General features: G+C 56.5%; 1 protein-coding gene across 3 annotated transcripts in view; it reads left to right on the top strand.

Annotated features, from left to right (window-relative positions):
- The window catches only part of BRSK2 (BR serine/threonine kinase 2), a 167,617-nt gene that overhangs the window by 129,283 nt on the left and 23,611 nt on the right, over window positions 1-14,723 (top strand). For all 3 annotated transcript variants that reach the window (XM_027860212.1, XM_027860213.1, XM_027860214.1), the window contains exons 11-14: window positions 759-856; window positions 1,281-1,431; window positions 10,084-10,144; window positions 12,853-13,060. In XM_027860212.1, coding sequence (XP_027716013.1) covers window positions 759-856; window positions 1,281-1,431; window positions 10,084-10,144; window positions 12,853-13,060 — 518 coding nt within the window. The remainder of the gene's footprint in view (window positions 1-758; window positions 857-1,280; window positions 1,432-10,083; window positions 10,145-12,852; window positions 13,061-14,723) is intronic.

Genomic DNA, 14,723 nt, shown 5'->3' on the forward strand with positions numbered 1-14,723 from the left:
AGGGTAATAATAGCACTTACTTCACCGGATTGTTGTGAAAGATAAAAATTGCAAAGCAAAGAAGACAAGTAAGTGCCTGACACGTAGTAGGCACCTAGTAAATGCTTGTTCCCTTCCCTGTCATGGCCAGCACAGGGCTCTGCATACATCAGGTGATTAATAAGTGTTTTTAACCGAATTGAATGTCTTAGTCTAGTGGAGAAAACAGAGACGAAGCAAAGAAAAGGGATGAGAGGCAGGCTTCCTGAGTCGTGAGCCAAGGCTGGGGCCACTGAGCCTGTGCTACAGTTCTTAGAGCCTGTCCTGTCCCCAGTGGGCTGAGGTCCAGGAGGGTTGAGGACCAGGGTGCCAGGATGGCCAGGGGATGCCAGGAGGGTCAGGAGGGCTGAAGGCGAGGAGGGCTGGGGTAGCCAGGAAGACTGAGGGCCAGGAGGGCCGGGAGGGTTGGGAGGGCTGAGGGCAAGGGGGCTGGGAGGGCTGAGGACCAGGGGGCTGGGAAGGCCAGGGGGGCCAAGAGGGCCAGGAAGGCCAGAAGAGCTGAAGGCCGGAGGCCAGGAGAGCCAGGGGGGCCAGGAGGGCTGGGGAAGCAGCGGGTTGGGGGGGCTGGGAGGGTAGAGGCCCAGCTCCCCATGAGCTAAGGCTCAGCCTCCTTCCCAGCCCCAGCTGGGAATTCAAGGTCACAGCATCCTTAAAGGAGCCACTAAATGTCTTCCCTGGCTTTATTTTTTTTCCATATTCCCTTCTTTTCTTTTCTTCAGGGAAAATCAAGAAAAAATGATCTATTTTCTCCTTCTTGATCGGAAAGAAAGGTATCCCAGCCACGAGGATGAAGACCTCCCCCCTCGGAATGAGATAGGTACAGGTGCCCCCCACCTAGTGTGCCCACCTCCCTCCTCAGCCCTCTCTGATGGCTAAGTGTCTCCCATACAGACCCATTTCTCAGGCAGGTCCCCTCTGCCCATCACCTCCGAAGATCTCACTACACGCAGGTAGTGGGCAGCACCCCTGCCTGAGCCCCACAGAGCGGCCCCTGCCAGGGTCCATTCCAACACTAAAGGGCAGTATTACAAACTCCCACTGTTTTCAGTGGGTGCCCATCGTCCCCAGGCTGTGGCCACCAGGTGCCCACTAATATTTGGGTGGTGGAAATATGTGTCAACGATAAAGCCAAAATCATCCTGGCCGGGCCAGGCTGAGCCTCTCCCCTCCTACTCATTGAGGGGTGTGGGGATTCTGAGCCCCGGGGGAAGGAAGGCTGACTTACCGTCACCCCTCCCCAGACCCCCCCAGGAAGCGTGTGGATTCCCCAATGTTGAATAGACATGGAAAGCGGAGGCCTGAGAGGAAGTCCATGGAGGTCCTCAGCGTGACGGATGGCGGCTCCCCGGTCCCTGCCCGCCGAGCCATTGAGATGGCCCAGCATGGCCAGAGGTAAGTGCTAGCTGCATCTCCCCCCGCCGGCCGTCCCCACCTTCTTTCCCTCCACTTCCTCCCCCAGGCTGCCCTCTTCAGCAGGCTCAGGGCTGTCCCCTTGCCCCAGCGTGGGGGTTGGGCTGGCTGCTGCGAGGAGCCTGGCCTTGGCCGGGCAGCACTGGGGGAGGCTGGTGGTGTTTGTTTGCTGAGCTTTTGCTTCCTCAGCTTAGTGCGTGGCCCCCCTGGGCCCCCCCCCTGCCCCTAGGGCAGGCCTAGCACTCTGAACCTCTGACTGAGAAAAGCGGGCTCCTGGCTTCTGCGGGAGATTACCAGACAGCCAGCCACAAGGCCAAGCTGTCTTGGGCCTTCCTGGAGGCAGTGACCTACTTCAGCCCACGCCTCGCTTCCAGCCCAGGGTGGTAAGGGAGGGAAGAGAGGAAGCTGGGGCCAAGCTTGAGTCCCGACTAGGGCCTCGGATGGCTCTGGGGCCTCTGTCCTGAGTTGCCAGTGGACGATGAGGGGAGGCCAGGAGAAGGGAAATAGAGCTAATCCCATAGAGCCCCCTAGCCCGGGCTGGGCAAGGCTGGGCATTACGGACTTAGGCAGTTTGGGGTGAAGGAAGCCACGTCTTTGGAGGGAGCAGACGTGGCTGTCCAGAAGGTCTGGCCTGGCAGGCCCAGGAAGTCACACTGATCTCTCCAGGGATGGAGGGTTCTCCCTCAGGGCCAACTGTATCCCCTCCCCCAGGCCTGCCCCCCATATGCACACACTTCCTTCTAGCAGAGAGAAAGCCACCAAGGTGAGGACTCAGGAAGGGAGGAGCCTTGTGACGGAGAAGGCCCAGAGACTCTGGGACGCAGGGAGAGAAGAAGGGAGCTGCCTTAGGCCCAGCCAGGCTTCCTACAGATCCCCCTTGGGGTTCCCCGCTGAGCCAAGAAAAGGGACCAGCAGCAGCTAGGAGAAAAAGTCAGGCTCCCCGGAAATGAGGCTTCTGCCGTGCCAGGCCCCATGACAGAGTACTGAGCTCACCCATCAGTGCAGCGTGGCCTCAGCCAGGCTACACATTAGGGGCTCGCTGCAGACACCTTGGGATGCATCGTAGGCACGCAGGGGCTCGTTTGGGCCCCCAGACCCACACGAGGGACCTACGGTGAGGAAGGGGGCTCTGGAGGCCTGAGGAGAGGGCGCTTTGTGCTCACCCACCCACTGCTTCTTCAGGGCAGCCCCAAAGCTGTCAGGGACAGCCGGTCCACTTCCTAGGCAGCCAGATTTCAACAAGAGGCCTGGGGTGCTGGGGTGCTGAAGCCTGGGCTCTCTCTGGGCCCCTTCGTTCCCTCCCCAAGGAGAGCTCTGAAATGTCATGAATGTAGCTGGAAAGAGACTGGAGAGAGTCTGTGACAGACGCCCCCTCCCTCCTAGGGAGGCCCTGTCTGGGTTCTCTGGTGCCCTGAGATGCCTGAGAGTCAGAGGTGCCCACACTCTGAGGGCCAGGCAGTGGCCTCTCCCAGACTCAGGGACCTCGGGTGCTTGGAGCACAAATGGAGGTGAGCATGGTCCCCTGTGCCAGCTCCCTTCTGCTCCTCGGCCAGAACCTGCCAGGCAAGAGTCCGCTAGGATGTCCTAGCCTCTGAGTGGGCACCCAGTCCAGGGCTGGCAGTCACAACAGGGGGCACCATTTAGCTGGGAGGGTGCCCTGCCTGTGCCGCTCACCAGTCCTCAGCCTCCATGGAGGTCTGGGGAGGGGCCCCTTGGAGTCCTGAGACTCCAGCTTGAGGGGACCTGAGCCCCTACCTTGAATGGCCATGTTCCCACTGAGGCCAGGGCCGGGTTGGGCCAGGGGCGCGTCCACTGGCCCCGGGCCATCTCAGTAACTCTGTTTTCTCACTTTGTTCCTGCCATAGTAAAGCCCTGTTCAGTAAAAGCCTGGATATCTCTGAAGCCCATCCCAAATTCAGCAAAGAAGACAGGTATACACCCTGCCATGCCTGTTCCCCTCTCCTCACTGCTGAAACCTTAAAGATGCAGGGCAGAGCAGCTGTCAGGGACCCGGGGGTCAGCAGCCCTGGGCAAAGTGGCTCTGGACAAGCCTCGAGCAGGGCCGCCCTGAGGTCTGGGCATGACTTCCCTGGTGAGAAAGCTCAGCTCAGCCTCAGAGTGACCTCCGCCTGGGTGGGCAGGCTGGCAGCCAGGGGCACGAAGGGCAGGGCCGCCATCAGGAAGTCAGCATGCACATGGCACTGCCCTGGGTGCGTAGGCAGAGGACCCGGCTCTGGACCCATTTCCATTGCTTCCTTACCCTGTGGCCATGTGGCCGTGGTCACTTACCTCTCTGGACCTCAGCTGGGGCATTGGTGAGATGAGAGGGTCGGATGCGTGGCCTCAGAGGGTTCCTTGCAGCTCTGGCAGTGAGCCTGGGAGTCTGAGCCTGAACTCAGAGGGCCTGTGGGGGTGCCCACCCAATAAACCTATGCCCGCTGATGACATCTGTTCACACTGAGAGCCGGGCCTGGCAGCCTTCAGGAAGAGGCCAGATGGCCTCTAGTCAGGGATGGAGGGAAGAGAAGGGAGTCTGGCCAGGTCTGGCCTAGAACTAGAGGCCTCCAAGGCCCTTCCAACCCGAGATGCCAAGGTTCTGATTTGGGTCTCCATGCACACATACTCAGCATAGCCACACACACATGGGCACATGTGTCCTCATACATGCTTCCACACGTGTGCACATTCATCCTCATACAGAAGCATGAGCCTTACCTTGCTGGGGGCTGTGCCTCAGAGAGCCCTGCAGGTGGTACCTAGAACGCTCCTCAGTGCTACCGCAGGTGGCACCTAGAACACACCTCAGTGTTACTGCAGGTGGTACCTAGAACACTCCTCAGCATTACTGCCTGGGCCCTGGGCCCCAAGCCCTCCCCTTCCTGCCTTTCTTGGCAGAAGAACAGTTACATGTAGAAGTCTCTGAGGAAGAACTAGAAGGCTGAGAGTAAGCACCCCACTGAACCCCAAAAGTCAACACTGGGGGCCCTTACAGGATAGCTAGTTCCCCAGGATACAGCCAAGACCCGTCTCTAAACCCTGATGTGACAGGCCCTGAGCTCTGGAGGGAGGAGGCAGGTGAGGGCTCTTGGGGGTCCCAGATATTCCTGGCAGCTCCCTTCTGTCCTCCAGTCTTGAGCGAACAGAGCCCAGGACAGACAAGAGCAGGGGGATGGATCCATGCCAGCCTGCCTGTCCTGCTGGGGCTGCTGAGTCCCAGCAGTCCTCACTGGGACCTGTGCTTTGTGGGTTAAAGGCCAACTGCATCTTTAAGGGTCGAGCCCCCCTCCCCGCAGGTGCCCTTGGTTGTCTTGGTAGCTGAGGTTGTCTCTCTGTCACCTTTCCCAATGGGCAGTGGCTTTCTCTCTCCCCTCACTCCTCTTCTCTCCCTTCCTCACCCTTTCCTCATATCCCCCTCCCCAGGTACTGTTGTTCTCCCGTCCTGGGGCAGGGTGCATAGCTCTGCAGTGCCCTGTCTCAGGACACAGGGTGTGACTTGGTAATGTGCTGCACGGCTGGGCCCAGCCTGGCCCAGGGCTGGGGGCTCTGGGCTGGGGCCTGGGGCTGAGTCCTCCCTTCTTCCCTCCTCCCTGTCCCCACCCCTGCCCACCACCCATTTCCTTCTTATTTGGAATTTGAAGATCCATCCACTTCAGTTTCATTTATATATCAGGGCCGAGCAGGGAGACCCTAGGCCTCAGCTGAGACCTAGCTATTCAGTGTCCCCTTGAGACTCCACAGCTGCCAGTGTAGCCAGCCAGTAAGAGCCTGGAGGCACTTCCACAGGAGCTCAGGATGGGCTAGCTCGTCAGAGGCTGTACCCCAGCCCGCAGCTCCTCTGTAGAGCCTGTGGCCCTGGTCAGGGCCCTAGACTTCCTGCTCCAAATTGCCAACATCTCCCTTCCTGCCTTCCCCTTGCCATGGCCCTGAAGTCAGCGAGCGAGCCAAGACTGGAAGCCAATTAGCTATGACCCCGATTCCAGGCAATGGGTGTGAGAGCATCACCGGCTAAGGGCCAGGGCAGTGGGGAGGGAATAGGCCTTGGGGTTACAGGGAAGATCCTTGGGGAAACAGAGCACCTATGTGTGTCTCTAGAGCGCCCCCTCCTATGGACTGTTGTCCATGCCCAGCCCAGCTCCCCCTGCTGCTGGGCGGGCTGAATGGCCCTGAAACTTTTGTCTCTGAAGGGACATACCCAGTGCGCCACCCACCTCCAAGACAAGCTGAGCTGAGCTGGTGAGAGAAGGCAGCCTCATCCTCAGTAATCCACCAATCAATGACCATTTATTAGGTCCCTGCAGAGTGCCAGGCACAGTGCGAGGCACTCAGGTCCCCCAAAGGTGAAAGAGCTCTGGCTCCTTCAGAGGATTTAGGTTCCAATTTCACCCCTGATGTTTATTAGCTGTGTGACTGTGGGCAAACCACTCCCTGGTCTCAGTTTCCTCATCTGTAAAATGAGGCCCCTTCCTAATTAGAGCACCTGTGAGAGAGGCCCAAGGAGCTGGGCTAGGGGGAGAAGGCCCCCCGGTCTCTCCTGGAAGCTTGGATGGGTCCGAGGGTTTGTGCTGGGATGCGTTGTCCCCGGGGCAAGGAGACCCTATGAGTCTCTGTCCACTCTTTCACTGTGCTTTTCGTCCTCTTCCTCCCTTGTGGCTGCTCGGGGCCCCTTTCTTTCTCTCCCCCTTCCTTTCTTGTTTCCTTCCTCCAAGGATGGCCAGTGCACTGGGGTAAGCAATTTGGATTCTTCCTCTGTTGGGGCCCCAGGGCCAGTCAGCAGGTGCCCTCGGCGCCATTGGGGTTCAGATTGGTGGGAGATCTTTCTTTGGTGGGAACTTCTGCTGGGGGTGGGGGTAGGGCGGGGAATAGACCCGGGGTCTTCCAAATTGAAGAAAGTTGCAGGATGCAGAGGCTATGCAGGAACGGAAGGGGAGCTGTCCTCCAGCTCCTGGGTGCTGATTTCCAGCCTGAGGACTGGGGCTGTGCCCGCAGCAGATAAGAGACACTGCTCCCATGAGTTCTAGGTCTCCCGTCCCCACTCCCAGACTTAGCTTCCCTAGTGTCCATGGGGGTAGAAGGTAGGTAAAGGCAAGTCTCCCTCCATGGTGGGCGTTGAACCACCCCCATGACCTCTCCTGGCCCTTGGGCCAGGCCTGAAAGCACACATGCTTCTTGCTTCTTTCCCCCTCATCTGGTGCCCTCTCACCCTCCTCCCACCCCCATACCCCCAAGCCACATGCCCTTTGACCGACAGATGAAGCCTAGATGCTAGAGGGCTGGTTTAGGACTAAGGGCCTTGTTCTATCAGAGTATGTTGTGGAGGGGACAGAGAAGGGGAGAGGACATGGCAGGGCTGGGCAACAAGGGGAAACCTGGCCCAGGTAATGTCCCATTTGGGCTCCAGTGGGCCACGGGGTTTCCCTGGGGTTGGGGAGGGGCAAGAATGAGCCTGCCTCAGCCATAATGGTAAGAGATTGTCCTCACTGTCCCTATCTCCTGGGTCAAGCAGGACTATTCCAGAGGGGAGATGTAATGGGAACACATCCCCTCTCTGGCTGTGCTGTCCACAGGGGTCAAGAAGGTACTCTGATGGAGGAGTCCTGACATCAACAGGAACTCCTAGGAGTGACTGAGGAGTCCAGCTCCTTGTGGGCAAAGAATAGTGCTGAGGAAAAGGGAAAGAGCCCTAGGCACCCAAGCAAGGCCATGCAGCAGCAGGAGGCCATGCCTGGCAGGCCAGGGTTGGGGTTAGGTCAGGGAGATCTCTGAAGACTTACCCCAGAGAGACAAGTGCTCTTGTGGCTGGAGGAATGGGAAGGCCTCCTAGAGAGTTCAAAGCTTCTGCGGTGGCTGCCGAGGTCTACATTACCCCCAAGCCCATGGCTCCCCAGCCAAGTTCTCGGGAAGGGCCAGAAAATAGCTACCCTGCTTTTCCACCCTTTGGGGTAGGCCACATCATTACAGAATCTCCCAGCCGGAAGAGACTTCCAAGGCGTACGCGCATGTGCACACACACATGCACGCACATACATACATGCACACACATGCACGCACACATCCCACAACATTCTGACAAAGAGTTCCCCAGCCTCTCATCACCTCCTGAAGCAGCCTCTTCTGCTTTCACTGTTAGGAAGTTTTTCCTGACACCATCCAGCCTCTCTGACTCTTTGAATTGATTCTGTTCCTACATCCCCACCTTTGCTCCTAGTCCTGACATATGGGGCCAAACAGAAAAGGCCAGTCTCTCCGCAACATCTCTTATGGTCCCGCTGACCTGAGAAAACCCCACTCTCCAGCTTAGCAAAGGCATTCCCAAAAGGCAACACCTAGAAGAGACCCCAGCCCTCCAAATGGAGTGGACTGACCAGGACAGAGGGTGGGGAAACCATCGTCTCCCTCCCCTGCAAAACGACACCTCTAAATGTAGGCCAAGAGCCCAGGAGCTTTTGGACTCCCCTGGGACACTCTGGGGCTCATTAGAGCTACTAAAACCCGCAGATCTTTTTCAAAGCCACGCCTCTTCCAGCGTACCTGGCTGTACTTGTATCCCGGGTACTTTCCACCGTGTTATGTTCAGTCCTGAAGCAGCAACCCATCTGTCTCTTGGTCCCTTACTGTCATCCAGTCTGTTAGAGCTCCTTCCTTCAAGCTATGCATCCTCTGTCCAATTGCACAGACATCTCTGAGACATCTATGCCTTTATCCAAGATACATCTGTCAATGCCATCATCGTCACGTCATCATAGCTAGGATTTCTATAGTGCTATAAAGTTTGAGAAGCACCCTGCATGAGATAACAGGGAGCCCAAGCAACTCCCCTCCCCATTTCATCCTACTTGACCTCTCTGAAGCCTCCCACGCTGCTGGTCACCTTCTCCTGGACACCTTCTTTTCTTTGGGTTTTTGAGAGACTGCTTTCTCCTGGCTTTCCTCCTACCTCTCAGACTGCCCCTTCTCCATTTCCTTTGCTGGATTTTCAGGTCATGCTCACTAACTGTGGGTACCCCCAGGGTTTTGTCCTGGGCCCTCTTCTCTTCTCCTTCTATCTCAACTACTGATCTTATCACCTCCCATGCATTTGATTATCACTTCTATGAAGCTGATTTCCAGGTCTATCTACCCAGCCTGAGTTTTTCTCCTGACCTCCAGTCTTTCATTTTCAACTGTCCATCAGACATTTCCTGCTGGACATCCCATAGATATCTTAAACTCAGCATGTCCAAAACAGAACGTGTCCTCTTTCCCCCCAGACCTTTCCTTCTCACTACTGTGGAGGGCACCCCCATCCTCCCAGGTTCCCGGGCCCCCAGGCCCTCAACCTCAGGGTTGTCCTTAACTCTTCACTCTCATACCACATGCCCAATCTGCTGCCAATTCCTGTCCTTTCTACCAGAACGAGATGTCTCTCAGGTATCCCTCTTGCCATTACCATAGGCTTCTAATTGGGCTTCCTTCCCCAAATCTCTTCCAAAGTGATTTTCCTCAAGTGAAATTCCTGCCCCTTCACCTTATCTCCCCCACCCCCACCTTCAGTGACCTCCAATGGCTTTCTCTCACCTCCAGAATGCCGTTTGGCATTCAAAGCCCTTCCCACCCCATTCTTTCCTTTCCAGTCTTGTTACCCTTTGCCCCTCCACACACCCTCTGGAAGATCCGCTGAGGCCCATGACTTCCTCATCCTCACCAGTTGACCTCCTAATTCATTCCTTTATGCTGGAGGGCTCTCTCTGTGCTTCCTAACACTAAAACAAATAGCTGCCCTCTTGCGGTACTCAGGTTCCCTTGTCATCCCTCTCGACATGATTCTTACAGGACTGCGTCTTCTGGGCCAGGTCTTTATTTTTCCTGACCCGCTGTATGCGCTTCTTTAAAATCCAGGGAGGTGGCCTCCTGGGCAGCCACATCGGGCTCTGTGCGACTCTGTCTTTTCCTCTTCATCAGAGTTGTTCTCTCTCCGTGCCTTCGGAATTCCATTCTGGGGAGCACCCTATCTCTTCTGGACTGAGTTCTCCTGTAAAATTCTGGGCCACAAGGTCCTTTCTCTGAACCATCTTTCTTGGCCTGTTCAATTCAATTCAATTCAACAAGCAAGCATAGCTCAGCAGGAGGTAAGAATCTGCTCCCTCCTCATTATGCCCTGCCTCCACATTCCTGGTGGAATCCAGCCTTGGGGGCCCAATGACCCTGCGAGTAAGGACATGCCATAGACGTGGAAAGTGGAGAGGGAGCCTGCACTGGGTACTGGGATGGACAGAGGGCAGGCAGCAGGCACAGCCCCCCCTAGGGAGTGCTGTGTTTTGGGCCTACCTCCCTGGGGAGGCTGCTTCCTGCCCAGACTCTTGGCTCACTGTCTCCTGGGACCAGAGCACGTAGTTGATAGGGAGCGCCTGGGAGTGCCCTGGGCAGTGGTGGAACAAGGCAGTTTGCGGTGTTAAGCTTTGGGACAGCAGAAAGTGGTTCTGGAGCCATAGGGACTCCTTGGCTTGGGCACTGCCCAGCTGGTGAAACAGCTTGGGCCCGATGACCAGGAAGGGCATTGGAGGTGGGAGAAGGGGCGCCAGGATCAGCAGGGACTCAGGGGCTGCCCTGGTCCTGCCTGCCTGCCCTGAGGACTCCCTCTTGCTTGTGTTTCCCCAGGTCCCGGTCAATCAGCGGCGCATCATCGGGTCTCTCCACCAGCCCTCTTAGCAGTCCGAGGGTAAGTGTCCCTTCCTGGATCACACCACAGTGAGCGTCTGTGGGCACCTTCCTGCCCTGTCCTCCGGACCCCAAAGATCTGCTGCAGCCTGGCCCGTGGCCTGTGGGGCATGGCTTTCATTCCATTTTGTGGCTTGTTTTGACCACTTTCAGTGAGCAGAAAGTTCTCTGGGCCTTCTCTAGGTGGGACAGGTCAAGGGTACTGCAGAGTTAGGAAGTCCTGGTACCCAGGTGGGATGGGCTCTGGGAAGTCAATGCGGAGCAGAGAAGCAAAAGGGTGACTAAACATTATAGTCCTCCATCCACACATGTGCACGCGTGTGCACACCCATTCACATGTACATGGTCCCATAGCACACGTGTGCACATGCATACACACATGTGCTCACACACGCAGAGACTGCTGGTCCAGCAGAATGCTGTAGCCAATAGGACCTGCTTGCTAGCTTAGCGCACAGGCCTCCTCTTCCCAGATGGTCCGGAAGCAACAGGGCCCAGGGTAGCATCTGTCCTGAACAGGCTAATGTCCACTTGGGGAAGCAACAGGTGTGTAGGTAGAACAACCTCCTTTCCCTGCACGTGAGCCCCCCAAGGGGCTGTGGGTCAAGGTCTAGAGAACCTGCCCATTGGCAGTGGTTGGCCCATGGTAGTTCTGACCTGGGACCTCCGGCCCCAAGTCCTGGGCCCAGGTCCTCCAGGGGGTTGGACGGGAGTGATGGCAGTGGCCAAGTTCTTCTGAGGTTCCATTTCTAGGAGATGGTGACGGGCTCCTTGACCTGACAGATGTTAGGTCGGCCCTGACAGGGTCTCTTCTGGCCCATCGGAAGTCAGCATCCACAGCTGAATCCCCAAAGCTGTGGGTCCCGTGGCCAGAGGCAGGGGCCGGGCGGGGCAGGCCAGGACCTTCCCATGTCCATGGCCTTTGCTAGAGAGAAGGAGTCTTCATTCAGTGAGGTTGCAGCTTGGTGCTGGGTCTGGGGATAATCCTGCCATCCAGGGTTCAGATCAGAAAGAACGTTCACCATCTTCTGGTCCAACCGCCTAATGTTCCAGAGGAGGAAACTGAGGCCTGCGAAGGTCGAGGTGGAGTAAATGGCAGAACCAGAATTCAGGCCCAGGTCCATTGACTGGAGCCAGCATTTTTCCCAGAGTCCAGAGCCCGGCGAGAGGCAGCAATAGTCCCTCTCCATGCCTTCTCTAAATCTGGCCGGTTTTTCTTGACCTCCCCACAGCCCTCACTCGTCCCTCACAGGCAGGCAGCATAGGCTCTCCTTCCCCCAAGCTCCTACCAGAGAGAGAGGCTGTGGGAGGCCCACACCAGGGCCCAAGGCCAGCAGAAAGAAACCAGAGCCCAGGAAGATTACCAAGGTCTCCCAGATCCTTCAGGAACCCATCCACTTCTCGGAATCCCCACAGGGATGGCACATGGTTCCCAGCTGGGAACTCCAGCTCCCAGGTCCTCCCAAGCAAGTGGGTGGCATGGGGCAGGACAGCTGGGGTAACTCCGTGGTCCTCTCTCTGAGACTTCGGATGGCCTGGCCAAGTTTGTTTGGATTGGGTCAGGGAGCGCTCCTGCCCAGTCCTGCCTGGGAGGGTCAGTGCCCGGGAGAAAGCTTCTCTTCAGCCACTCTCCAGAGTGAAGGGTGGGCAGGGCCAGGGGCAGGGCCAAAGGCAGGGCCCTCAGTCAGAGGCTTTCTCTTCCTATTTCCTGGTTGGATGCCCCCCCCCCCATGCTGGACTCATGGATTTTTTTTGCTTTGCCCTGTGTGTGGCTTGGCTGGGTGGCTGAGGTGGCCGAGGCCTGGGGCAACACGTGGCTGTTACTGCTGTTGCTGCTACCGCCTTCTTTGCTAACTGCATGTTCTCTTTGTGTGTGTGTGTGTGTGTGTGTTGTTGTTGTTGTTTTTTTTGTACGTGCCTACGTGTGTTTGTTCGTTTGTTCGTTTTTTTTTTTCTTTGCAATCCCCCCACCCATCACCTGTGCTTCCCTCCTCATGGGGCCCTTGAGCCTCGTGGGGATCGTGCCCTGATTTTTCTTTCTTCATCTGCCTGCGTTGGGGTGCATGTGGGTGCGTGTGGGTACGTCTCACCGTTCTTCCTGTGCACGGACACTCCCCTGCTCGCTCTTGCGCGCACTCTCTCTTTTTCTTTTTTTCCTCTCCCCCCCCCCCCCCTCTCTCTCTCTCGCTCTCGCCCTCTCTCTCTCGCACGCTTGCCTCTCTGTCTCGGGCTCTTTCTCGATCTCTCTCTCTCTCTCTCTCTCCTCTCTTCTTTGCCTCCTTCCCTCTCTCAATCTTCCTCTGTCTGTTGTAGCCTATCAGAAAATTTTTCATCCCTCCCCAGCCCCCTGAGCTCCCCTTTCTCCCCCGTCCCCAAATGTCCTTGGACCCCGAAGCTCGTAGGGACACCTCACGGCCCGGACCCGCCCTCCAACCAAAGGCAGTGATGCAACCCAACCCAAAGACACAGACCTTACCATCCAAGGGCAAAGTGACGGACAAACCTCTGCAGTCCACGAAGTCCAACCCGCTCCCCGCCAGCACCATCGGCTCCGTCCCGGCCCCGGCCCCGCCCCCTCCTGGCCCCGCTGGCCCAGCCCGACTCGGCCCCCAGCTGGCCGGGCCGGCCGGCCACCTGCACCCCTTGTCCCCCATCAGGCTGCTCCCTGCTAGTACTGACCCGAGCACCAAATCTATCCCCATCATACAGGTGACCCCTCACCCCTCTCCAAGGGGCAGCCCCCTCCCTACCCCCAAGGGAACGCCCGTCCACACGCCAAAGGAGAGCCCGGCAGGCACGCCCAACCCCACCCCACCGTCCAGCCCCAGCATCGGAGGGATGCCCTGGAGGACGCGGCTCAATTCCATCAAAAACAGCTTCCTGGGGTCTCCTCGATTCCACAGGCGGAAACTGCAGGGTAAGTGGCCGGCCCGCTCCGGCGGCCTGCTGAGAAACTGGAGGCAGGCATTGGGCCTTTCAGACTTCCCGTCTGCTGCGCCTTGTTCCTGGGCCAGGCTCGGGCAGTCCGGCTATGCAGAAGGGGCTGGGAGGGGGGCAGATCAGGTCAGCCCAAGGAGGCCAAGTTTGGATTCACAGGCCAGAAGGAAAGGGAAATGGACTGCGTGTGGCCCTTTGTCTCCAGGCCTGAGACAGACAAAGGCAAGGAAGAGGAGAGGACAAAATCTTTGCCCTTTTCCTGGCCCCTCCCCCAGCACACGTCCCACATACACGCGTGTGTATCCACACATGCACGCATCCATATGCACACACTCACATACATATAGGGGATGCACACAGTCACACATACACATGCTCAATGCGTGCAATGCACACACTCAGACATGTATGTATGCACATCACACATGTATACTACATACACACGTATACATCCACCCTCACATTCACATACATACATACAGGTAACATGCACACACTCAGACATACATATGCACAATGTACACATATACTACGTACACACATATGCAGCCACATACACACGTCTGTGCACACACATACAGGCAATGCACACACTCAAACACATACATAGACACAATGTACACATGTACTACATACACACGTATGCACCCACATACACATATGTGTGCACACACTCAGATACACACATGCACAGTGTATATATATATAATATATATATATATACTACATACACATATGCACCCACATGCACACGTCTGTGCACACACATACAGGCAATGCACATACTCAGACACATACATACACACAATGTACACATATACTACATACACATATGCACCCACATACACACATCTGTGCACACACATACAGGCAATGCACACACTCAGACACATACATACACACAATGTCCACATATACTACATACACACATATGCACCCACATATACACGTCTGTGCGCACACATACAGGCAATGCACACACTCAGGCACATACATACACACAATGTACACATATACTACATACACATGTATGCACCCACATACACACATGTGTGCACATACTCAGACACACACATGCACAATGTATATATAATACACATCTATATACTACATACACATATGTACCCACATACACACGTGTGTGCACACACTCACATGTACAGGCAATGCACACACACTCAGACACATACGTAGGCACAACGTATACATACACACATATGCACCCACATACACATGCACACACCCATCACCTTCCCTGCCTGACTGTGCCTGAGGTTACAGCTTGGGCCTGCCCCCATACTGCTTATCAGGACCAGTGACCGCCCTCCTGTCCCACAGCCACAGCCTGAATTCTGACCCAGAAGGTGACGTCCTGAAGGGCAGCAGTTTGGGACGGAGCCTGCCCAGAGCTCCAGATGCCACCTCACTGGAAGTATCCAGTGGAGACCATAGCTGTATTCAGAGTTCCAAGTACATGACTCCGTATCATGGAGACTGCTGGGTGTGGTCACTTGAAGGGTCACTCTGGCCACCCTGGGACAGCTTCCATTTTCTCATGATCTACCCTGAGCCTAGAGGGTCAGTGCTAAGAGGAGTAAGTGTCCAACTGCTAAGTCAGGGCCCTCAGGCTGTGTCCAGCCACC

The sequence above is a fragment of the Vombatus ursinus genome, unplaced genomic scaffold, assembly GCF_900497805.2.
Source record: "Vombatus ursinus unplaced genomic scaffold, bare-nosed wombat genome assembly UNPS02014176.1, whole genome shotgun sequence".
Lineage (NCBI taxonomy): Eukaryota > Metazoa > Chordata > Mammalia > Diprotodontia > Vombatidae > Vombatus > Vombatus ursinus.